The sequence below is a fragment of the Indicator indicator genome, chromosome 2, assembly GCF_027791375.1.
Source record: "Indicator indicator isolate 239-I01 chromosome 2, UM_Iind_1.1, whole genome shotgun sequence".
Taxonomy (NCBI): Eukaryota; Metazoa; Chordata; class Aves; order Piciformes; family Indicatoridae; genus Indicator; species Indicator indicator.
Window position 1 is genome coordinate 43,016,468 of NC_072011.1, and position 26,252 is coordinate 43,042,719.

The following is a 26,252-nucleotide window of genomic DNA, read 5'->3' on the forward strand; positions in this document are numbered from 1 at the left end:
GCTCCTCTCATGGAGAAGATCAGCGGATCAGAATAGGTGCAGGTACCGGAGAGATCTCAACCCTTTCCAGACTTGGAATCCTAAAATGACTGTCATTAAGAGAAAAGAGTAGGAACAGGAAAAGCAGATAATGTAGATATTGTCCCACTGTACTCACTCATGCTTCAGAGAAATCTTCGAATCTTTGCCTAGAACTGCGCAGCATGACAGTCTAGACACTGATTCAACTGTAGGTCTTCATATACAGACAGCTTGACCTTGAAACACAGAATGCTTGATTTTGGAAGGGACCTCTGCAGGTCACCTAGTCAAGCACCCCTGCTGGAGCAGAGACACCAAGAGATAGTTACTCAGGACTGTGCTAAGACAGCTTTTGAACATCTTCAAGGATGAAGACTCCATCACCTCTCTGGGCAGCCTGTGCCAGGGCTTGGTCATTATCACAGTGACAAAGTGCTCCCTGGTGTTTAGGAGAAATATCCTGTGTTTCAGTTTGCACCCAGGACAGGACTTTTCTTGTCCTGTCATGGGACTCCACTGAAGAAAGCCTGGCTCCAGCCCTTTTATATTTTCCCTGCAGGTATTTACATACATTGATGAAATCACCCTGAACCTTATCTTCTCTAGGCTAAACAGTCCCTGCTTTAAAATTAGTTGAGACAGCAGTTGTACAGTAAGAGAACAGTTGTAAGGTAAGATCTCACCAGCAAACCGCTGAGAAAAATGACATCCTGGATTTGACTTGGAGGCCATCAGGGAAAAAGGGCTTCTTTGTTCTAGACTAGGGACTAGACTACTAAAAATTGTGCAGTTCAGAGTAGTCTGTACTACCTTGTTGCAACATTTTATTACAGTCACTGGACATACCTCTCCCCAAGGGGTAAATGCCTCTTTCGGACTAGCTAAAAAAAGCAGCATGAAAAACACCGAAGCTAGGACTTCGAGTAGGGTACCTAGAGAGAGGCCTGCTTTCTTGCTTTAAAGGATTGATTTCCTGGGAAACTGGATAAAGGTCAGAGCACATTATGATCTACGTGATTGTGAAAAAGCCTCTGGCCACCGATGTTACATAAATATTTGCAATTACCACTACTAACCAAACCTGCTTCTAGTCCCTGCTGCTCCCAATGAAGAAAACAGGATAACAAGGAAGAATTGACTTGTGAAGAATAATAGCAGTGAAAGGGTAATCCAAAATCACTAATGGAAACTGCAGTTATCTGAACAGGAAGAAACATTAAAAAAAAAAAAAATCAAGGAGTATCTGTAATTTTCCAATGCAGATTACAGAAGACTGCAAGTCAGCTGTGACAAGAATGATATCAGAACCATGCTTTTGTTTTCTTTATTTTACCCTTGAGCAGATAACCTTTCATATTTTGGTAGAGGAGACACAGTGTTGATGATGTTTTTGTGACGTTGCAAAATTTCACTTTCTTCTCATCCCTCTGGGAACAAATTCATCCACATCACTTAACCACAACACAGCTTTATAAAGAACAGGAAGGCTAGAGGCACAGCAGTTTGGGGAGACTCTGATACAGTAATAGCTATTGTCAATACTGAAAAGCCTGCTGAGAAGCTGTCAATAAAATTATATTCATGCGTGACAATATGCTAATTTGGCACCAGAGACAGTCTTTGACACACTTATTTCATGGTTTTTTTAGGTGAACCAGGATACAAGCAAACAAGTTGCAGCTCTGGAGCTTGCAAGCAGCTCAGATATACCTCCCATGAAGTATGCTGGCGGTGAGCTGCTGGGTAGTACAACAGCACAACTGCAGAAGGAAGTGAATCAGCAAGGATTGCTGGGGCAGACACTGAGTCACCTTGAGACCCAGCCACATACATAGCTTTGTGGTTGAACCCTGACATTCAGTGGAAGTACTAAGATCTATAAAGAATTACCCTTTTTTCCTTTTTTAAAGTACTACTCCCAGAGTTCTTCTTGCTTTTAGCTCTAAGAAGTGTGTATTAGCTGTTCTAACTCATGCAAACTCTGTGTGCACGTAAGTGGGATCAGGGTGCCCAAACCTCTAAGGCACTTTTGAAAACAAATAGATGGGAATATTAACTGGAGGTAATTAATACAACAGACAAACTGAAGAGAAGAAACTCTCCTTGTGCTCAGCAGTCTCATCAAAGAGCAGAAGTCCCCATAGGCACATTTCAAATTAAAGTTGAAACAGATTTAACATAGTCATTCCTACTACCCCCTGAGCATTCAGATTTTAAGATGCAGTTATATTTTCTAAGTTTTGCACCTGAAAGAAAGTTAAAAGTATATGCATAAAAGGGTACCACATGTTATGCTGTAGAAATGAGATTCACTTAGGTTTAAATTCACTTTGGTTGTATCGTAGGTCAGCCGTTACAAACATTAGCAAAACTTCCAATGTGTATCCATGGGTGAAAATAAACAAGACAGAACATAAAAGAAACAGGAAAGATTATGCTCAGGGCTATTAAAGAAATTAGCAATGTTAAAAAAAAAAATTAAAAAATTATTTTGCATCAGTTTCCCAAATATGACCTGAGATTTCCACTACCTCCCTTCCTATCTCTCCTGCCCATTTAAATGATATTTGAGAGAACTTTTATTACTATGAAGTCAGCAAAAGGTTGATCACAAAAACGCTGGCAGGAGGGTGACAGACTCAATTTCATCCAGCAGATTTCTTTCCTTCATTTTCTCTTGTAGTCAGTTCCACCACACATCAACACCCAGAGAAGCTTCCTCTGGAAATACATGTTCCAGAATGTGTGTTCCTGAAGACTGCAAACTTTTCATTCACTGCATTTCTGTGGACCCAGCTGTGAATATTTCTGAGTCTCATACTCTCCAACATACATGTAGAATCCTGGTCCAGTGCAGAAGGCTCACCCCAATGCATTCTTCTGGTTTACTGCTACAGTCATATTTTCCAAGTTAATACTTTAGGATGCAAGTAGCACAACAGGAACATGAAAATTAGATTATGTATGAGTTTATAAATGGTAGCAGGAGTTAGACTGTTTAACCTTTATAAATAGCACAATTTATCAAAAGATTTCTGTGAATGTAATGGATTTTTTAAAAATCACAACAGTTCTGTTTCATGATTGATACAAAAGCATTCCACAGACCAAAACCCCCCAATACAATAGTTGTGCTTAAATGACATGAGAAATTCATCAAACTATCATTTGTTGATCACATAGTTCACTCTGTTTCTAGATTAAAGTAGCCCTTGTTAATGTTGGCTATGGGATAATGTGGCACTTGGGATCCAGTGGCACCTGAAACTGCCTCTTGTCCAACTTTTCTAGCTTCCAAGATGTAGCAAAATAAAAATCTATCTAAATGAACTGTCAAATTTAGCTGAAGACATTCAGCCTACTTAAAACTTCACAAAAAAGTGTCTAAAAAAGTACTGGAGTAAGAAATAGCTTAACTATTTAATTTATTTTTGATATTAGTAGATCTCTGATGTAGAAATTTAATTTAAAAAAATGAGTGATCTGTTTGCATTAGGTGCCTCTACCTTGTGACCATCCCTGTAGCAACCATCAGAGAGCAAAAGCATGTTGCCACTCTTGGCAAGGACAAGCACAGAGGCGGTGGAGCAAATCATCAGTGACTGCCAGGTGGCTTTAAATAGTGCTTCTTGTTAAGTTTTTAGCAACCTGCAATTTGTTTCCTGGATTAAATGGCACTTGCTTTTCTACTTGTGGTATTTGCAAAATGCCATACATGGAATTAAAGGCTACAAGAACTTTACGTGCAAAGAAAAGGACAACAGCTAGTGGTGTGTGTGGGTATCAAAGTTTACCTCATGTATTGAAGCGGCAGGGTAAGTAATGTCTCTGTATATCTAGTTTGGCTTAGAGTCCCGTTGGCAATTCTTGGTGGTGCTGCAAATGAAACTTTTTGTTGTCATTGCTCAGTTCAGAACAGAAGAATTTCAGGCTCAGTAAGCAAGCTTTCCAAACCGTGTGAGTATCAGAGAGCTCTATTCCTGCATTTCAAAGCGGTGCGTCTCTGGTGCACTGAAACCTGAAAGCACCAAGGATATTTTTCTTCCCTACGGTGCTTCTGTAGGACCTATGTTGGTATGAGATTCATCTGGTCCTTTTGGCTTTCTGTCTTTGCCATTGCCCATCTCCACATTGTGAAGTCCTGTCATATTATTTTTGTTGCCATCCATGAAGTCGTCTGCCATGTCTGTGCTCTTCTTGTTGCATTGACAGAAGTCACTGTAGCTCTCTAGAAAGTTGATGCAAAATTTGATAACCAGTGCTAGCCAGGCCATCCCAAAGAGGATCCACAGAGAGATTACATTCTTGTACCAGCCTGGATAGGTGCGATCTGGGTTCATCCCTAAAAGACAATTGCCCAAAACATTACCAGATTGAATCAAGAATGCTTCAAAGGAAACATTAAATGTAAAGCAAAGACAGTGGAAAGATGACCTAATATTAGTGATTTCTATATAAAACATGAGTATGACATCTACTTGGCATGTGAACTGATGTTGTAAGCAAGCATGTTCCCTAAGAATTGTAAAGATCATCCATGTGACAGAAAAATCAATGTTAAATTACATCTATGACAAAGTGACATTATTTAAGAGCAGAGTTTCATTTCTCTACTTATCATTCAGCATAACATTATTGTTTGTAAAAGGAGTCCCCTGCAGGCAGAGAGGTAAGTGGGTCTCAGCTACTGGTGCATCTTGTTAAGCCAGATGTAAGTGAGCCTCTAGGAGCAGGGGGGGAAGAGGCCTGAGCAGTCCTAAAACATCTAAGTACCATGAAGCTTTGGAAAACAGCTTGAAATTATGCCACACCTGGCTGGCTGCACAGCTAAGTACTTTGTGATCCCTCCGGAGCAAAGCCATGTCTTTGGTTGTGTTTTCACAAATCTTAGTGCAAAGAACCTTCTGCATGCTAAGTTAGTGTCAGCAGTAATATTAAGATGGACAAAATAAAGAAGTGGGCTCATCCCTATGAAGTGACCAGGCTGTATTCATAAAGCAGGCTGGAGTATCCTTGCAAACACAGCTAAGGTACAGGATACAAATCAGCAGCAGCAGTCTTTGCATGAGCTTTTTGTCTACTGCTTCTCAGGTCTTGTTAATCACTTTCCTTACCTTAGGAAGGTTCATCACTTTATAACTGAATACCTACAGCACAGCAGATACTGCAGAACACCCAATACTTTCAGGACAGAGTATGAGGATTTAACATTTATGAGGTGGTACCTCCAGGAAGCTGGAAGCCACTCTTCATACCACATTCAAATGAAAATGACATATAGGGATGGGTTGAAATGGGACATCTGTAAAGACAAGTGTTTAGGTATTTATCATTTGTGGTTGATTGCATGTAGGAATACTGTCCTGTCATTACCAGCACAGACTAGCAGTTCCAAATGCATGGTCCATGATCTGTTACTACCTACAAAACTGTGATAAGTAGCAACTGGCCAGTGAAGCCATATTAAATGGTCAATTGTTTACAACCATTTATTTGGTATTCCTGTATATTATACAATACATACATGCTTTGTGCTCCCATTATATTAAAAACATTGAGGTTGTCACTAAGCCACTGACAAGAGTTTGGGAGCTAGCAACCACTTTTGTGGTAACTACTGTTTAAAGGGTCTGAATTTCCACATTGGGGTGAACTTTAACCAAGAAGATTATGGATTCATCCTCCAAACACACATCTTTCACCAATGCTAAATTCAAAGATTTAAACATTGTTGCTCCTAAATAAGGAATGAAAACAAAGAGAAGGGCTATGTAATGCTTCCATGTAGAACGCTTACCTACAAAGACCATCTGGAAGTGCAGTCTTCAGAACAAGAAGATTAGAGGTTTAGGACCTACAGAAAACCTGTGTCCAACAGGAGGGTTTACTGAGCATGTAAATTAACAGTTTTCAGGGCCAATAAGATGCATCACATCAATATTACTAAATGAAACAGGCTAGAGACCACTCCGTGACTTCAAAACCAAGTGTCATGTATTTCCTCTAAAACAAAGCAGTTGTGTCCAAAGTGAACATTGGGCATCATTCCCGGCACGTGATATCCCCTGGAATTTACCTGGTCCAGAACAACAGGAGTGTTCACAGTGGGGAAACAGTGCAACAGTCTCACAAAGCAAAAGACACTTGAACATATACCCTGCCCCTGTTTATTTTTCAGTTAAGACATAAACCACAAACAGGATTGTAAGGCAACTGATGTATTCAATTGTTCCCATACTGAACTTAGTGTATCTATGGTGATATGCCTGCTGAAGGCACCACACAGTGGAAGGTGCACGTGGAAGCAGGATGTATACTAGTGAAGAGCTTCAAAACTATTTATCAGGAACTAAGAGAAGTAAAGCTGCTCTATCACAGAGTTCAGCATCATCTGTAAAATCAGCACAGGAAAATGCTGAACTGGTTAGCTTTTGTTAAGCTCCATTTGATCATCCTTACCCAAGCTATCTTGATTTGAGCTCATTTAAGTGCACCTACACAAGCTGTAGCCATAACTTCAGCACATTATAAACAAGTCCTAAAGTAACCACCACTAAGTTGTGCAAGCATCATGCAATCACTATGAATGACAGAAAAGAGAGTCCATAAGAAGATGGTTTAGTCTTTCTGTATTCTAGGGATTCAAAGGTGTCTGTGTTCCTATAATCAATTTGTTCTTAATGAGAAAGTCTTTGTCAAAAAGGTGTGTCCTGCGTTTAAGCAAATGCATTGGGCATGGGTCCAAATCCATTTCCTCTGGCAAGGGGTTTTGGCAACCAAAACTAGGCTGTGGCTGGTGCCTGACAGTCTACACCTAAGTGACTTTAAGCTGCATTTTAAAAAGCAGTCGTCTGGAGTTTTGACAGCGGAAATATTCACAGTATGTTAACGGTGATGCAGAGTGGCATCTGCGTAAAACCACCTCCGGCACACTGGAGTGCATCAAGTGTGCCATCAGTAACTGCGTTGATTAAAACTATGGTACTTCAGTCTGATGCTGTAGTCATTCAAGGGACAGATCACCTGAATGCTGGAATATTAGTCACTGACTTAAAAACAATTTATTTGCTCTTCCACAGGTGGCATTGCTATCCCAGAAATCATGTCTTCTTCAAACTGTCAACAGTCAACCACAACATATTTATTACCAGGTCTGTAGATTGCTAGTGGCATAAAACTACCAAGCTGGAAACTTCATATGTCAGACATTTGGCCTTGATGTTTAGTAGGTAAAGTAATGAAATATCTACTCACCAATCACATAATCTCCAAACCCTATGGTGCTGAGGGTAATAAAGGAATAGTAGAAGCCTTCTTCATAAGACCATCCTTCTTTGTCAGAAAACAACAAGGGAGGTAGCAGGAGGAACAATAACAAGCCAGTTACCAGTGCACAGGTCTTAATCAGAAAGGAAGTTTTTTTCTAGTAAAACAGGGGGAAAAAAAAAAAAAAGACTGTCACAAAGAGGGTGGCAGGGAAAGTCTCTCTCTGTTTCTTGTTGAAGATGATGCTAGACTCCATAAAAACACACTAACATTCATGATATTCCACTAGGATAAGTGGTGTGACTCTCCAGTTAACAGAAACTGGGCATCACCTCTATAAGTCCTAAATTAATGCCAGTGTAAAGCCTTTTCCACAAATGTTCCCATGTAACTTCCATGTGCAATTCTAACTATGACTGATGATAAACAGATGAGATGTTCCAGGACTGTACATAGCTCTAAGACTCTGGCACTTCTGTTGTAGGGGAAGCCATTCATCACAGAAGCTTCCTCAATTAATAAACAACCTTATCTGACACTTCATACGGCTTTCATAAAATAGATTTATTTGCTTCCAGTTACTCCTGAGAATTGTTGCCCTTTTTGGCCAAATAGGTAGGCAGGCTTTTAGTCAGAGGATCCCAAATACTGGGCAACGTCCTTTCTGTCTTTTCTTCCCTGAACTCGAGGGTGAGACATATCCATCCACATTGCTTACCCGCCAGTGAAACACCTCCTCTAGGCAATGGGCACAATGCTGAACCCCCAACAGCATCAGCTGCCCAATTTCGTTGAGGAGGACAAGGTTCAAAGGGATCCCAAACAGTGCAAACAAGATGCAGAAGATTCGACCAGCTGCAGTGCTGGGGCTCAGATTCCCATAGCCTAGGTAAGGAAGGAATGAGGCATTAAAAATAAAATATTCTCTGCTTTCCCTCCTTCCCTGGAGGAGTGAACCTCCATCTTCTACAAAACTGAGACAAGAAGGTCACTGCTCTGAAAGAATTTTTTTTATAAATAACTGTAAGTTACATCTATTGTTTGTCATATCCTATTGTAGGTTAGAAAATAACATTTCTTTCCCTGCCAATTTTTTTTTAGTTCCTTTTCCATTTACCGGTGAATTTCCTCTCCCCTACCCACTATCTTGGCTAGGATCTGACGTAAATGCAAAACGTCCATTTAGCTTGGTTCTTGTAAGCATTGTTGGCATGGGACTTGGTGGTAAATGATCCAGCATGACTGTTAGATGATCTCTGAATCACAACAACAGTGCTTAAATTAAAACAATAACCTTTTTCTATCTTTGTCCTACAGGATCAGCAAACTTAACACGACCCCTTTGCCTGAACTCCTCTTCTGCACCACAAGTACCAAATACAAATGTCAAAATGTTTGCCTAGAGTCAATAAATCTAGAGAAATTATATTTGAGTAAAATACTTCTACTTCAGACTCAAAAAAAGTATTGGACATTTTGCCTTTTTCTCCAATCGTATGAATCGGTCTAATAAACCAATACTGCACTGCAAGCACAGCCATACTTATATTAAGACCATTATGTTTTCAGCATCAGTGCTTTGTCTTTATTCCTCACATTCTGTAAATGTGCCAGCTTGCACTTCCATAATTTCAAGTACTTTATGCTACAGGAAAGTCAGATATAATTTTGGCAGGTTTATTATACAGGATGATTTTTAAGACAAGGGAAGGACTAGCACATGGCAAGCATTTCAGCAGTGACGTAGCCAGTCAGAGACCTATAGCCTTCACTGTATTTCATTCATTAAAGATTTCTGTATGTCCATATACAAGATTAACATAATCTGGAAAAGTTTATGCTTTCACCACAAATAATGTTATCCCTCCCCAGTGACAGCTAATTATTGTCACAGGGCAAACAGAGAGGTGCTGATGTCTTGCTACTAGGTGGTATAGCCCCAGGGCAAGTGAGCAGCCCATAGGAGGGAAGAGGTCCAAGGGTTGGGCTGTGTATACGGCAAAAGTGAGAGCGCAAACATCCATCACTGACTAGACACTCACTCCCATTTCTTCACTAACCTCTATCCTACACCAGCTGCAGTAAGTTACTGATCAAAGAAGATAGAAAGGCGTGCCACTATGAGTTTGGAATATCTATGCCTTCTGTGCTGCCAAATTTTGTGCTGCCAAAACCTCTCACCATAGACAATTCCACAAAAAGTTAATTGTGCACACGCATCAGCAAACTAACCCCAGAAAAGAGGTCTGGCGGCAAACTAGTTCACAGTATGTATATAGGACACCTTTTAATCTCATTCCTAACCCCACAAATTCAAAACTTTACTTTGTGGAGGAATTTCCCTCCAACCATTTCAGGCTTAAGTGATTTGTGAGCCTCTGAGTTTAATCTATATGGCCCTGGGCAGCTTGATCTAGTTGGAAGTGTCCCTGCTTCCTGCAGAGGGTTTGGACAATCGCAGTTGCAATTACCCAATGCAAACTGTGAACACATAATAGAACTCCAAAGCAATGAGGCAGAGCATCCCACAGAAGCATGGGATGCTGTTATGTAACTAGAGGTTGTTTTCAACTACAGTCAAACAAAGGGGCTAAATTAAGCCTGTAAAGCAATCTTAATTCCAGTGCCATGTTCTTCACTTATGAGCAGTCCACAATGTTTACATACTTTTGTTTTCCTGCCTGTAATTGCTGACTTCTGATAGCTTTCACCATTTCTAGACTAACAAGTGTGGTAAATGACACACGTAGGCAAGTACCATCTAAGTGAATTTAAGGGATATGTGCCTGGTGTGACCTGTTCCACAGCAGCTGTCCCACATTTCAAAAAATTGGATACAGGTTTTATCTTTTATGGAATCAGGGTGTTTTGCTGGCTGGCACTCCAAAGAGAAAGAGCTGGGGGGATGGTATGGGGGGTTGTGTGGAAATTTACTGTGAGGCTAGAATCTGAACATGAGTCACATACATTTATGGCCAGCTTTCCCAAGGTTTTCTTGTGATTCCCTGCCACCCCCACTTCTTTGCCTTCTGCATCAAGTTTTAAAAGATTGTGTAATGGTTTGGGTAGTTCTTTTTACCATAGCTTTCCAGGCTTATCCAGTGTCTGCAGAAGGCCATCAGATAGGAGAGAAAGAAAGGTCCATAATCTCAGGTCACTCTGTGAAACACAGCAGCCTGCAGGATTTTGGGTACCCCACATAACACTTCCTGCTACCCACAATGGGAGGCTTTTTTGACTCCTGTTCTCACTGCCTGGACATAAGAGAATATTTTAAGCAAAAAGTGCTTAAAATGAAAAAAAAAAAAAAAAGTGCCTTTCATAGGCTGAAAAACATCTGTGAATTCAACAAATAACTTCTGTGTGGGTAAAACAATTAGATTTAAAAAAAATGCTGAAGAGAGTCAACTTCTCCAACCAGTAACTTTATCAGTGCTTTAAGCAGAAGGTTGCACTTGGTACCTGATGAGGTACCAAGAAACCTGAATTGTCCTATGATCCTTAGGAGCATTAGGATCTTCAAATGCCATTTGGTGCCACCTACATACAATCGAACATCAGCAAGCTGGGGCTCTTATCCTCCCTCATACTTCAACATCTCCCTGAGCCCTAGCTACAGAAAACAAATGAAGGTGTTTTGCTTCTCAAGCTCCTTGTGAAATTTTACATTGTACCCATTAAGTTTGCTTTAAATTCAGGAACTCTTGTCAGTTGGACATGGTCACTGAGCTTAGAATATTCAATACACAAAGAAATTTTTTTTCCAATTCATTCATCATGGAGGATGATTTTGCTAAGGCCTCCCAATTGTGGTTGAGACAAACATAGGACTCAGAAGCCCCAGCCAGCCTCAGCACTTGCATTAGCATCTCAGTTGCAGGGTTAGAACAAACCAAAATGAAGCAATTTGATTAAAAAAGGTAGTGGTGGTAGAACCTCAGGAACTGTGTCTTACATGAAGAATTTCACTGGGACCATGGCAGGCTGAATCAGGGTGTGTGTGAAGTACCCATCACTATTCATTTTAGCCCATGCTACGATAAAGTATAGATGAACAACTAAGGCTGGTAGCTGAAAACCACACTTGAATAGAGTTTTAACAGTTCTAGCCCAGGGAAGTTCCAGGCAACAGCAAAATTTGGTTGCACACTCTTCAGAGAACAAAAGGCCAGAAAAATGCTTGGAATGACTACTGCAGTATTCCTTTATTTGTTGTACTGTGTATACACTAGAAGCTGTATAAGGGGCTTAGTCTCAACATGACAAGATGGCATGCAGTTAGGCAAGCAGACCAAATTTGCCAGTGCTCAGGAGACAGCTCAGAGTATGTCGCTCTGTGCACTATTCCCTCATTCACCAGTGACCTCTCAGATCCCACATCCCACTTGTCCAAGCCTTAGAGCAGCTCTGTCAGCTGCCACAAGGCAGAAATAAGTTAAATGCATCAAAGGTAAGGGGCTCTTTTGCAGAGAACTCCCCTACACAAACTGTCAGTTCCCAGAGGATGCAGATGTGAAGCAGCCCTAGGCCGTTTCCCCCATGTTTTTAACTACCTTGAGATATCAAGCTGATTTACCTGGATTTCCCAGTGGATCATCAGCCAGCAATGGGCAGAAGCCTGGGTGTTTCTCAGGAGCTTCTCCACACACTGGGCAGCGCTACAAGAGGGTTAAAGTCTTACGAGATATTCCGGCCCAAAGGTCTGCATGGCCAGGACCTCTGTGATGGTAGGGCCATGACATGGCCCAGTACAAATCCAGACAGGCCTTAAGATGTCTAGACAGAGTCCCTTTCCCTCCCCTCCTTCCTGCAGAAAAACAGCAATGCGGGAAAAGGAACAAAGGGGACAGGACTCCTGTCTGTCTGGTAAACAAGATGTTTATCTGGGGTGAGAGCACGTAAGCTGACCACTGCTCCCCCAGATACAAGGTCCTTGCTTCTGCCTTTTATGGTCATAGCCTGGCAGAAGACCTTTCCACTGGGCAGCTACACGTTAGCTTCGGTGCCCCGTTGGACCAATTGACCTCTGGCATTTTGCATATATACAAGTGACTAGATAGTCACCCTCGCCTTGCTCAAACTTGCTGAAGTCTTGCCTTGCTTCAAGCCTTGCCATCTTGAATTGCCCAGCCCTGCCTTGAGTGTCTGGTCCAGAGCCTGGGATAAAGCCACAAGCCATACACATGCAAGCTGGAGAAGCCACAAACCTAGAAGCCAGAGTCACCTAGCCTGCTTGCCCTTGCCACCAGAATCGTGCCATGCCTCAGTTTACCCAGAAACCAAGCAAGCACCCATTGCCAAGAGCGTCGTTAACTGCCAGCCGTCAGCTGAAGCCAGACCAGCCTGGGACCATGTGGTAAATCTTTCCTGCCGGCAATCCGCCATGCTGCGCCCTAGGAGAGTGCCCCAAAGCTAATGCAACAGCTGCAGCATCCCTCATGTGGGTGAAACTAGCTGTAACTAATTCCTTGCCCTTTGAGTATAACGGCTCTTATCAAGCCTCCTCCCCACTGTAACTGAGCGCTACCTGCTCTCGGGGACCTTCTCTTTCCAAGCTGTTGCCTCCTAATTTGCATGGACCAGTTTGTATTTGCCCTAAGACTGCATAATTCCCATTGTAAATATATTTTCCAACCGTACAATGATCCTTTTAACGAGTTTTGGCATATTTCATTAATAAAGGGTTACTATTTTTATTAATACCCATTTGCCATATAATTTATTAATTATTGTTGTGAGGGTAATTAATAAATACTCCTCCCCTCAACCACAGAAACCTCACAGTCCCAAACCCACTGTGTCTATTTCGCCCATGGGAACGATCTGTAGCAACATACTAATCATCTGTGACAAATACACTAAACCACCCCTCACTCAATAGTTTGCTACCCACCAATCACTTCGAGGATTGCTGTTAAGAGCTATTGTGTTAAGCAGAGAAGAGAAGGACAGGCGGAAAGTATTCCTCTTCCTTTCTTCACTGAGACAGTTTACTTGCTTTTACTACTTTATGTTTAAAAAAAGTGTCTTTAAAATTCATACAAATGAGTACTTAGCTTTGCCACCAAAAAATGGAGAAGCTCTAAGTAGTGGTAACCACTCACCCAAGACAGAAGGACGTTCAGGCTAGACAGAACAGGACTCTTCCTTCTACTCTTCGGCTAGCACAGGTAACCAGTTTCATCACAAATCCCTTCCTCAGCACCTTCTCTGGAATTACACCACCCTGTGGCAGTTTGACTTTCATCTTGTGCCTCACTCTGAACTTGCTTTGACCTCTGCCCTGTTAGCCCAAACTAACTAAAACAACAGTAAACACAGAATGGAGAAACATCATGCTGGCAAGGGATAAAGACATCTGCAGAATAAAACCAGCAGCAACTTAGCTTCTCTTTCTTTAATCATGTTTAGTACTACAGCTCTAAATGAACTCTGAAGATGATTCTTCAAGGCATTGACAAGAGACGGCCCCTATGGAAACATCTGCAGAAAAAGAGGTAATGCATAAGATCTTGGATGACATGACATGTAAAATCCAGTCATGTAGAAAACACAGAAGCATTAACAGTGGGGAGAAGGATTCAGCAGAAGGCCAGGGCTGCCCATCCCACATGGTTCAGATGCTACAATGGAATTACAAATGCAGTTCCATTGAAGCTATGAGATTGGGCTAAAACTACATAAGCTTTGGGATACTTCTTTTAACAACAGATTTTAGTTCATACACATCTGTATGGAAAGGATTTAATCTTCAGAAAAGAGACTTAGCTGGAAAGTGAAATCACTGAGCAGAATGAGTTCTGTTCTAGCTCAAACTAGGACATCTTTAAGCCTTTGGGATCAGTTTGGACCAATTGTGTCCCATCTTCAGGTTAGAACTTTGCTTTTAAAGCAAAATTTGAATACAGCTTTTAAGCAACTGTATGAGGCTCATTTATGCAGGAAAAAAAGTACAGCATAGAAGACGATGCAAGAGAAGACACAGGGATTCAAACTGTGTCAGTAGGGAAAGGACATAAGGACCCTTCTCGCATCCCAGTGAGAGAATGTTCTGATGAGGACTTGAGAAACATACCAAGCCTTCAGAAAGGGGTTAAAGCACCTAAAGGAGAAAGCAGAAACTGACAGAGCAGACAAAGCATTTCATAGTGGAAAGTGATGAAGGTAGAAGTGAAAATGGCTTTTGCAGTGCTGTTTGACAAGATCAAGAAAGAACAGCTGACAAAAAAGCCACAAAGACATTACATTGCATAAGTGGCCAGCAAGGCATAAATATCATTAGTTGCAGAGAGAACAGGGAAGAAACAAACTGGACAAAGGACTTGCATCAGCCTGAACACATGATGTGTCCACCTAGATTCTTCAGCAAAATCTTTGTACAGTACCCCTAAATTCCTGAGAATCTCTGTATTTCTATCTCTTCAGCATACTTTCATTGATTGAGAATTAGAACACTAACTTATACACAATTAACAGTTTAACTTAAAGCAAAACACACCAAAGGCTGGAAGGAATTACCCGGGCTCTATACTGGAAACCCACAACCTGTGTAACCCTGTCTAATGAGCCTCCACTGCCATCATCTGGCACAACCCGTACCTGAGAGTGCAACACACCAAACATAGCTCCTAAACAGAATAATGCATGAACAAAATAATAAGGTGAAAGGTGTCCTGAGTCACAGGAAGGTGACATACACTCCACACACCTCCATATACAAAATCCCCCTCTGAGCTTTGGTTTGGCAGTTTGTTGTTTTAAACCCAACGTCCCAGTAACAATCAGAGAAATCAAAACAATACTTCGCCTAGGCACACAAAGAAAATTCTCAACCTAAAAACTTGAAATTGAAGAGAGCTGCCAAATTCAACACAAATCAGGAAACCTGTGAGGGTTTTTGATATTCAACCACCATCTCTCCACATACTCTCCCCCCTCAAGGTTTTTATAACATTGGATTACACACTAAGAAAAAGATGTCAAGGAAAGTTTTTAATGGTTGTGGAGACTGAAGACATGCACTGACAAGAATTAATAGCATCTGCCTTAAGTAACATTGTACCTACATACATTCTATTGTTCCATTCTCTCCCCTACCTTACCTAGTTCCATCATTCCTTCATGACGTTGCATTACTCATTTGCTGAAATCTGAGACTGAAGTGGTTTTATTTGTTCAGCTATTTGACTTTTACCTAAACAAGGAGGTCCTCATCCAGTACAGGTAGTAATAAGGAGTAATTAATAAATGTTGGCTCTGGGGATTCAACAGCCAATATGAAGAGTTTTTCAAAATCATTGCCTCTCCTTGTTACAGAATCAGTTAGGGGATCATTACTGTGCTTGCTAGGTTCATGGGTGCTTATCTATTCCATGACATAGACAAGCAACATGAAACCACATAGAGCTGGACCAGTATCTGATAGTACAGATCCTCATTCCTTCACCTTTCCCACCAGTGAGGCAGCCCTGTGAGCAGAGAACACTTACCAATAGTTGTTACTGCAGAAATGGAGAAAAAGAAAGACCCACTGTAGTCCCACTTGCCCAAGCTAGTGGTGTTTCCCTGGAGGGTTATGCCACTCTTGTAGGCCTGGATGATACCCTGCAAAGAGACAACAACATGAGATCCCACAAACCTCCTTACGGCAAGTTCATGTGCCTGGCATTTCCAGTGCTGGCTGGTAACATCAAACTGCAGCTACCTCTGATTCTTTTTATTCTCTTTATTAGAGGATATCCTGCACCTTACAGACAAAAGAGTTCAGAGGTCAGAAAAATTGAAAGCCAGAATGCCGTTTCTAAAGAAAGGGCATTTACAGTATCTAAAACTAAGTTGCATGTGTACATGGTAGATCATACAGGTAAAAGTGTAAGAGATTGGAGGGCAAGAAATAACTAGAGAAAGCCTAGCCAGGTAGTTATTAAGACTGCTATTATGACATATTCTTTAGGAAAAGAAAGTGCTTCCAGAGGGAATGTTCTGATGGCAGAAGTCCCAGAGCAGCAAATGCAATTGCACATGTAAATGAGATACAAATCCCTTGCCTGCACTGGAGAGAAGTATATATGGCTGTGATGTAGGAGACAGACCACACAGGATGATCAGTCTACTAGTATTGGGCAACATGTGCCCACATCAGGACTATAAAAAGAATAAGTGGATTAGATTAGCATGATGCCCAACTCTGTTCAATCCACTTGGTAAAGGCTCAGAAGTCACTGTTGAAGTTTGCTGTTATGCCAAAATAAGATACCAGATGTTTTTACAGTTGCCACATCTAATTATACTTTCCTGTGCCAGTGAAGTTACTGATGTTGAATGCATTAATCACAGCATATACAATAAACACCCCACACCCACTGACCAACAATCCTTGAAGGCAAAGTATGACCAAGAATACATAAAATTAATCATCACCAAGAAAGACATGCAGATACTAAATAAAACTGTCCCTATCCTAACAATAAGGCATAAAGCTTTCATCACTGATTAAAAAAAGGAATCACTTTAAGATTAGATTTGTATTGGTTGTGGGGTTTACAAAGGACTTTCAGTTTATACATCCATCAAACAAATCAACACTTCCAGCCTGCAAAGCAGGAAAACTTTGTCTCATTTTACTAATGTAACATGCTGTAAGTGATTTATGTAATACTATACAGGGCTGGAAATTAAAAATGGTTTCCAGAGACACAAACAGCAGCTGAACTATAAGGTCCATTATCTCTTTTCTCCAGAGCTACTAGTTACAACACTAAAAGCAAGGAGCAGCTCAGAGATCAATGCATTTTTCTAGATAAGAAACATTTTGATAGTCATTCTCAGATATTCAGGGTCATGTTATAAACTGTATAGTCTGACAACATGCACTTCTCTGCACAAGATAGAGAGGAGAGCTTTTGCTCTGAAAAAGGCTAAGGATCACATGTTCTATTCTGTGAAACGTTGCCGTAACTTGAGTGAGGCAGCTACAAAAATTAGTACGCAGCAGAAGTGAGAGAGAGTAAAAGCTGCATGAGGAAGCCTCCAACTTGAATAGCTGTGTGCAATTCCTGCCCCTTGCCCTCCACTCCAGTTTTCCAGGGCTGCATCTGCATTCATGTTTATCAGGTTGCAGGGCTTGCAGGCTTTGCTTTTCTGCTCTGGATCTCTGACAATACTTGACTTCGGGTTTAAGAAGAAGAAGTTCTGCAGACAGTGGCCAAGTCATGAATCACAGGCCCAGGAACACAATTCAAAAACTAAACCATATGGCAAGGCAGATGCTGGAAATTTATACAGGCGACCTGTACTTTTCCCCCTCCAGAAACTAGTGGTAAACTTGAAAATAAAAAGCTTGCTATTCCCTCAGACTTTCCTTCTATGGCCTGTGATCTCTGTAGTTCTAAGCAGTTAGTTTTCAACATGCATGTACCTGCTAGAACAGCAAGGGTCAAGTGCCCACGTAAGTTTATTGGCTTGATCAGATAGGCTCAAAAACCCTACACATGTTCATTCTCCTGACTGATGTCCTGCTGCTACAAGCTCAGCAGCTGAAAAAAATTACATGCAATATCAATTTTCTAAAGCCAGAAACACTTAAGAATCAGAGAGGATTGTAAGCACCTGGTCAAAAGAAATGGAAATTTCTTCATGCAGAAATGAGAAATAAGCAGCCTGAACAAGACATCGTGTGAGATGATCAGCAGGAACCCAGCTATTCAATGTTTAATTTCACATTATTGCATCACTTCTACTCTGCATGGTTTAAGACAAAGAGACTGGGCAGTTGTGAGCACTTGTGCTAGCTTTGCAGTGATTTATAACAGCACAGTGTCTCAGAGTCCTGACCTGAATTCTCCCTGAGGTGATGCTAGTGACAGAAGCATAGCATTTGTCTTAAGAGTCTGTAGATAGCCTAAGGTATTTGCACTAAACGGCATCCCACACCCGTCTCAATGGAAAGGAAAGCTACTCATCAGCAAATCGCAAGCACTGAGCTTGCACCACACCAGCTGTTTCCTGTTTCTGGGATTGAGGCACTTGACATGTTCGTGGTAGGTCTTCAACCACCTTCAGCAGTTAAGTCTCCGGCTAAGCATTTTCTTGTTAAATCTTGTTATCAAACATCCATAAAAGTCACTGGCTGTTAGGTCCACTGCACCTGTCACAGCCTGGTATGGGGACCACTGAATACTCATGCAAATCAAAGCTACTTGAGTAAACAGACACTTCCAGAAGGAATGTGAAATCCATTATTCTTATGAAAAAAGAGCTACGCTATCCTTAAAGGGGAGGGTTCAGAGGTAGGTAAGCATATCAACTCTTGCTTGTTTCAGAGTAAAAAATGTTATATTGCCTAGAATCAACCTTTGACACAGCAATAATGACAGAAAACTAAAGATTGATTCTTCTGAGAAGAGTAGAACTAATGGAGCTTGCTTTCCTACAGATGAGCCCATAGAGGCAGATTCACAAAACACAAATCAATAAACAGCTATTAATACATAGAAATTATTTCTGGCACAGGAAGTCATTGGATTGCAAACTCCTAAAGGCCAAGAATACATTCAGGGAATTATCTGTATACACTTGCCCTAATTTATTATTTTCTTCTAGAGTTATGCTTTTGGCTAATGCTCTTTTTCACAGAAAAAAATAACAGGTGGTTTATTGGTTTTGATTCAACACAGGAAAAGCTTAGCTAGTAAACACTAAAGAAACAGCTGAAGTCTCTGCCTTCCCCATTGAAGAGGCACTGCTAAGTCCTTGCCTCTGATTTTCAAAAAATTGAAGTATATTTTGACCAGTGGGTTCAAAAAGTTACTAAAGAGGCACTAGATGACACACAGTGGGTGACAGCTGATTGGTTCCATTTGACTGTCTTTTTGAGAACCAGAGACTTATTTTTTTTCTTTACACTGAGGTGAAATCCTAGTGGTTTTCTTTTTTCTTGTAATAAGGCCAGTCATTTATACAGTGTCTTCTTCAAAACCTATTGCATTAAAAGGCACCTAGCAAACCAGCATCTCAAATCCAGTGTTCAAAAGGAGTTATCTCTCTGATCTAAGACCTCAGTCAATATCACCAGCTGCTCAAACATGATGAAACTTGAAATTGCAGTTTAGGCTTGATGTTTTGGAACTTGAAAGGTCACGTGTGCAACTCAAAGAATTTGAAGGAAACAGGTGGGTAGTTAAAAATAATCAGAAACAGAACTCAAGTCTGCTTTGGTTTCTACTGACAAACCACAAATAGAAGTAATTTCACTTCTCTGCACTTATTCCCCCTCCTCCCACCTCCTAAAATGGTAGCAACGTACAAGTCTCAAACTATTGTATCTTTAGCTGACAATGCTTGTATCATTTTAAACTGCAGATAAAAGTTTCCATAGAAACTACTGTTAGCTGCTAAAGGATTTATAAATGACAACATTTTAAATTCTTAGCTATTCAGGAGTCAATGAAAATTTGCAGTCTGCCACATTTTCACATCAAGTAGGCCATTCTGTTTCTTGATAGTACCGAAGCCCACTTATGTGGTCCAATATTGTCATAGCTGGTGACTGCAAAGACAGCATGAGTTCAAAGTCGTGTACTTAAATACAGGTGTCTGTCTTCTTACCTTTGTGATAAAACACACCTCAGTTTACCAAAACTTTACTTACTCTGACCCCCTCAACACTAACCAAAAATTGCATCTTTCACCTCTGTGTCATCACAACTGCATGTGACTTTCAGAAAAGTTATTTAAGATTATCAAAAAGGAATGGAAGTATGTGTACATGAAAACTGAGGCACTACTTTCCTTGTAATCTCTACTTTCTTCAGAACACTATACCTCTTTCCTTCTGTAATATTTGATCACTTATATAAAGGTTTTATTGCTGTAATCTATCTGCTCCCCATAAGGACATAATAGGAAAAGAGACATAACCACTTTTTTTACCCCTGGAGGAAAGTATCATGGAAGGAATCATACAAATAATCCCTTTATAAACCACAGCTCCATTCACTGTCATTGCCCTGTGCTTCTGAATTACAGCATTTTGGCCAGAGTTCACAGTAATCTTGAGATAAATCTGCAGGCACAATCAGCATTTCTAACTGTCTTTGAAAGCATTTCTCAAGGAAGGCAAAAAAGCATGCAGATGGACTAGGGTAAGACATTTCATTCCCAAGTTTAGTTGAAGTTTACATATCCATATGCAAAAAAACCCCAAAACTTCAAAATCAACTTTGCCAAGGAATTTGTGCTCTCCCACAAATTGTTTGCCTCATTTTACATTCTCTCCTCACCTTCACAATGGATCAAGGAGGTACAGGCAGTGTTCCCAAGGCACCACATTACCATTTAGATTAACGTGAAAATATGAACATGCATAACCTTTTTGCCCTGGAAATGCTATGCAGTGTTGGTATACAAACACTTATTTATGTCTCAGAATATCAGATGTAAATCAAAAGAAAACAGTTAACATTAACCTTGATCTCAGATTGCAAAGATGAAGATAAATTAACTTCAAAATATTAAAAAATAGTAGATGATGAATCACACCGCTCCCAGATGATCTCCCAGATCTTCCCTGCTTGGAAACTTAGATCCAAGTTCTGATCAAAAGAAGATCAGACACAAGATTCATTATGAATACAATGGAATCCAACTGTTTTAACATCATGCCACTTGAATAATCTGGGACTTGATCAAATAATTTCCCTCCTCCCCTCCTACAGCCATGTTTGCTAACATAATTAGTACTAGTTTCTCTAAATGAATTCTACCACCAAGATCACTTCTACTTTGCAGCTGGGTCTGCACTACAGTTTCTAGAATTCACCTAAACTTAACTCTTCAACAGAAGCATGACAAAGTGAAGCACAGTAATGCTGCAACAAATACTACCCTAAACTACTAGCACTTTTCCTGAAAATTAACCTTTCATATTAAGAAAGAATCTGTGGCATGATTCATGGGACAAAGCATTGCTGAACTGCAGGTGTTTTCCAGCTGCCTATAGTCTAAGAAACACAGCACAGCAGGTTGCATTACATCATCCTTGTAAAATTGAGACATCTTTTCTCTATTAGCTACTTTTTCTTTTAATTACATTTAAAAAGGATAGACTATGATGAATGAGTACCTGTAAAAGTAACGGACATCTTTAAACAACTGACATGAATTACCACTTCTATTTTTAGAAGGCACTCCCCTAGTCTTTAGATTGCCAATGATAGCAGTGTTTCTCAAACCTTCCTGGTTGGACAGGTTATGGAGACGGCCATCAGTTAATTCCAGCTTGCTACACTTCCTCACTTGTAACTTCCCACTAAGCTTGACCAGCTGTAACTGAGAAGTATATAAGCAGTTCCTGTGCCTTCCTCCTCCTTCTCTTTTTAAACAGAGGTGCTAGACACACTACACCATTGGTCAGAAGACCTAGGAGTGAGTGAACTAATCAGAAACAACAGTTCATCAGTAGGTGTTACCTTTCAAAAAGTCCAACAGTATACAAGAACAATTACAGGAGACCTTATTTCATCTGTGACAAGCCAATGAATATTTGAATAAAGTGGGTTCTATGAAGACATCACTACTTCACAATACTAGAGCAAATGGTATTCCTTAAAGTCCCTTATCACCAACAGGTGATCTCTGATGCTCACCCTTTAATAGTCACTCACTGCTGTAGGCAAGATGATTTAGTAAACTATATTTGCAGAGTAGTGTTTCCTGACAGGTGGCACAAATCTCTGCTGGTTCAATGTCAGTTCAGTGATGAGAATCTTTCAGTCACATGGGATCTCACTGCTTTTGTAAACATGAACTAGAACTGTGTAGCTCTAGCTGTTGACTCTCGAGATAACAGTATCTAGACCCACCTGCAGGCTTTTAGTTTATGGCCTGCCCTTTAGAATTAAGTCCTTTTTGCTACACCTGAAATTTTGCTAGATTTTTTTTTTCCTTTCATCCCACCTTTCATTTTTTCCTTCCACACAACACTGTTCAGCTACTAGGAAGAAAATAAACTCTCTAGAGGCAAAACCAGGAGAGACTACAATAAATAAGGGAATTAACAAAACAGGAAGGATGGCATGAAAAAGATGTCATGGTAACAGCCTGACAGAGAAAATGCATTGTTGCAAGCCTGGCCATACAACCAGTCACCTGACTAAAGAAACGCTCAAAAGTACAGCTGCTGCAGCTACATTGGTGCGTGTAACCAGTGATTCAGGAAAATCAGCAAGTTTGGTGGGCAGAGATATATACACACTCATTCTAGGCAGTAAAACTGGCATAATTATGCACTAGAAGGACATCGGGCTGGGTAGTGTGTCTAGGCACCTCCCATCCCCAAAACGTCAGAGAGCATCTCAGATTTAAGAGATATACCACTATAGAAACTACCCTCTTTGCGTGCAGCTCACTCTTTGGACACATCTCAAATCATTCTTTTACCTCCACATGAGTCCAGCTACTGTTCTTCACTGTACTGAGGGCATATGACTTGAAACCTGCCTTATCATGGCATTTGCTTCCATCTTCTGCAAGTCTTATTGAGAGTTTCTTTGATGTGACCTTGCAGCCAGTAATTCTGGCACGTGAAGAACACCATCACATTTATAATAAAAAGGCAGATATTGTCCTCTTCGTATGTCGCTCGATAGCTCTTGAGCAACTGTTTGTTCTCAATCTTGTTTGTTGTGAATATATGTTTAAGTCACAGACTATCTACAATGTCAGAGAAATAGCTAGGATTAGAGCGGTCAACAAACCCAAATTTATGTCCTCCTTGAGTAGGTGTTACTGGATGCACAGTACAGGGACACATGACAAAATCCCTTTGTCCCCTATGCTGTCCTTGTTCTAAATAACAGAAGCCAAGAAAAATGCAGATCAGTCTTCCCCATATGCATACACACACAAAAAATATATATGTATAAACACATGAGCATGCATTTTTCGTTTGCTTATACATAAAGCATTTGCACATGCTACCCTCAACTATTTAGTAAATGTGGAACTGTTCAGCATACTGCAGGAGAAGAGCCAACCGGTCCCTTCCAGGCAAAACCAGCAGCTGTGGGAAGCAGGGAGTCGGCTACACAGATGTCACAGTTTCTAACACTTTCTCCTCTGCCATTCAGCTTTTCTTGTTGGTCTTCTACTTCCTTCTTTTGTCTTTTGTTACCCAGGACATTCTTCCCTGGAAAGAATCTGAGCCATAGAAATTACTGAATGAGAATTCACTGGTGTAGCTACCACAGCACAGTCTGCTTGCCTTTGCCTTTCTTCCTGCCCATCCTTACAGTGTGCTTTCCTGCCACCTCCTCAAAGCAGGATCTCCCTATTGCTCTCCACCTGTGCAAGGGCTGGAAGAGTGGATTTTCACTCTGCATTGGTAACTAGGAACCAAGAGATAAACAGGTTGTAAAATAACGTTTGTACATTGCTTAGCAAACTGGGATTTTATTCCATATTGGCCCCTATACAATTAAAATAAACAGAGTTTATTATTATCTAGGATAAAAGATCTGTAAGAAAACAATGAAGAATTGCCAGTAGTGTCAAAGCAATTAAAATTCACACGCGCTTTGTTTTCACAAACACTCTTTAAATATCTTTCTTAATTAGCAAATAATCAGCTGTGTATCTAGAATAAAAATTTGTTATCTTAAGAGGGCTAGTGATGACAATACCTCATAAATCACGTGCAATTTACTGCAAAGAAAAAAATTACAGTATTCAAGCAGTTGCTACATAGGAAATTTAAAAAGAAAGTAGGAAAGAAGCAGTCTTGTGGATTATCTGTTCAAGATTAACATCTCACTGTGAAAGTTATTAAAAATAACACACAAAGCCATTTAAAGTCAGATTATGGTTTCTCTAAGCATGAAGGCATGCACAGACACTCCATTAAAGTTTTAACTTCCTCATCTAGGGATTTCTCAGGTCACAATTAAGTGCTTACACAGTGTATCATAATAGTGTTTGTTCTAAAGTGATTTGGGCAGCTGTCCTACTCCCGTGACTACCACACAGTATCAAGAACTAGTAGAAGTCACCCTACAGTAAAACAAACTACCAGAATGACATTAGAAAGACGTTTTTACCTATTCAGTTATGATCATCATCATATCTCCACTACTATCACCTCACTAGTCATTATCAAGTGAAACCCTTCCAACTCCCAGGCAAGAGTCAAGCGTGGCACTCACTGTTCAATGGACCAGCACTGAATGAAGCTCAGTTTGGACCTGCTTTTATGAAGTGCTAGACTAGACTTCCCTGATCTATTTCTCACTTTTCTCTATTTATATTTCTTATGTAGCACAGTACACAGTGCTAAGAGTAGATACCATAGTAGCTTACAAGGGCCCAAATTTGTATCACATATTCAGTATTACTATTGACTCCCATAGAAAACTTACCCCAAAGAAAGTCAAGGAATGAGGGCCTGAAATCAGTTACAAGCCTAATTTCATCTTCCAAGGCCTTGCTGAAACTCTTCACAAAATTATCTGTTTGATGGTTACTGGGTTTTCTCTCTGCTTGGAAAAAAACCCTAAAACTTGAAACACCCAAGTCTCTTCCAGGTCCTTTGAACTTTGGCGACCAGCTACAACAGCTTCTGCCACCATCAAGCACTATTTTTATAAAAACAAACCAACAAGTTTTCCTTGCCATTTGGCAACAGCCATTTGATGCAGACAGATCAAAGCAAGCAGTAAGCAGTCAACCACCAGCATCTACTGAACTAGAATAGTTTAGGTAAATATTCAAATCATTTCAATATTTGTTAAGTTCTTCAGGCAAAAACTGAGCAAGGATAAAATCCTTTTATCGCACATTGCTCATATTTACATTAAATGCATTCACTTGTACCATCCCAGAAGCATCCTCAGGATCATTTTTAAGGATATCTTATGTTACCAGGATTTTCTATTTCCCTTTAAACAACAAAAGCTGAAAATAAGTTTTAAAATAGTATAAACACCAGTTAGACTTACCACGACAAAGCCTTTCCATTAGAATTTACCACTTACAAGACGTCACACGCTGTAACTCTTTCTTAATGAGTTCAACAGAACAAAAGCTATCTGCACTTAACACTAGGTAATAATCACATAATAGGACACTGCCCCTCTGTCAGAACGCGTCGTTTCAACACTCGCGGCGCCACAACTTGGAGGGGAACGGGGTGTCGGAGAGCGGAGAACACGAGAAACCCTTTATAAGGAGTTAAAAAACGGGGGAAGCAGAGGACAACCTGCGGGCAGCCCGTCGTGCCCGCAGGCACAGACCGGCGCTGCGCTCCGGCGAAAGCTCTCCCCGCTGCCCGGGCACGTTCTCCGGGACAGAATTGTCTGTGCACAGACAGAAAAAAAGAGTTTGTCTTGGTTTTTCTGAGTTAGTCGCGGGCAGTAGACGAGGTTGCTGCCTCCCAGCTCCCGCCCCCCAGGACGAAGGCGGCATCGGCCCTGGCAGCTCCCATCGGACGGCTGCTTCGTTTTGCGGAGAGGCCAGCAGAGCCCCGGGCTCACCTCAATGAGCCGCTGCAGGGCGGGCCCCTGCAGGCAGGTGTGGTTGCCGAGCAGCTCCCAGTGCTGCTGCAGGAGGTGCTGAGCCGCCTGCACCTCGACCGGCCGCTCCAGCGCCTGGAGCACACCGGCGCCCAGGCCCACATAGCTCAAATAAACCGCAAGCAGCACTGGCACCCGCCAGCACCGCTGCTGTTGCCGCCGCGCCACAACCATCAGTTTTGCTGGGGCTACCGTCGCCAGGGCTGAAGACGCCGCTGCGCCGGGGGCGGGAGCGCAACAACCCGCCAGAGGAGGGCTGCGCCAGGCAGGGTGCTCCGACGGCCCCCAGCACCTCCCCCAGGCCTGCCTCCCGTCTTGTTCCCCAATCTGACCCTCTGCGGCGTCAAGGAGGTCGGGAGCCCGACTGTGCCGAGCCGGAGAGCTGCCTCTGCAGCTTCCCCT

At 41.2% G+C, this 26,252-nt stretch overlaps 1 protein-coding gene across 1 annotated transcript; it reads right to left on the reverse strand.

Moving 5' to 3' along the window:
• Positions 1-4,067: 4,067 nt before the first annotated feature.
• On the reverse strand, positions 4,068-26,024 carry KCNK17 (potassium two pore domain channel subfamily K member 17). The gene is made up of 5 exons (XM_054397032.1): positions 25,812-26,024; positions 15,777-15,891; positions 8,006-8,172; positions 7,276-7,444; positions 4,068-4,363 (listed from the first exon to the last, which is right to left on the reverse strand). The coding sequence occupies exons 1-5, from the start codon at positions 26,022-26,024 to the stop codon at positions 4,068-4,070; spliced, it is 960 nt and encodes a 319-aa protein (XP_054253007.1).
• Positions 26,025-26,252: the final 228 nt, after the last annotated feature.

Coding starts and splice junctions, on each gene's coding strand:
- KCNK17 (XM_054397032.1), bottom strand. CDS start 26,024: ATGGTTGTGGCGCGGCGGCAACAGCAGCGGTGCTGGCGGGTGCCAGTG. Junction 7,445..8,005: donor AGGAGGTGTTTCACTGGCGG/GTAAGCAATGTG, acceptor CTGTTTTACTAG/AAAAAAACTTCCTTTCTGAT. Junction 4,364..7,275: donor GTTTGGAGATTATGTGATTG/GTGAGTAGATAT, acceptor ATTGTCTTTTAG/GGATGAACCCAGATCGCACC.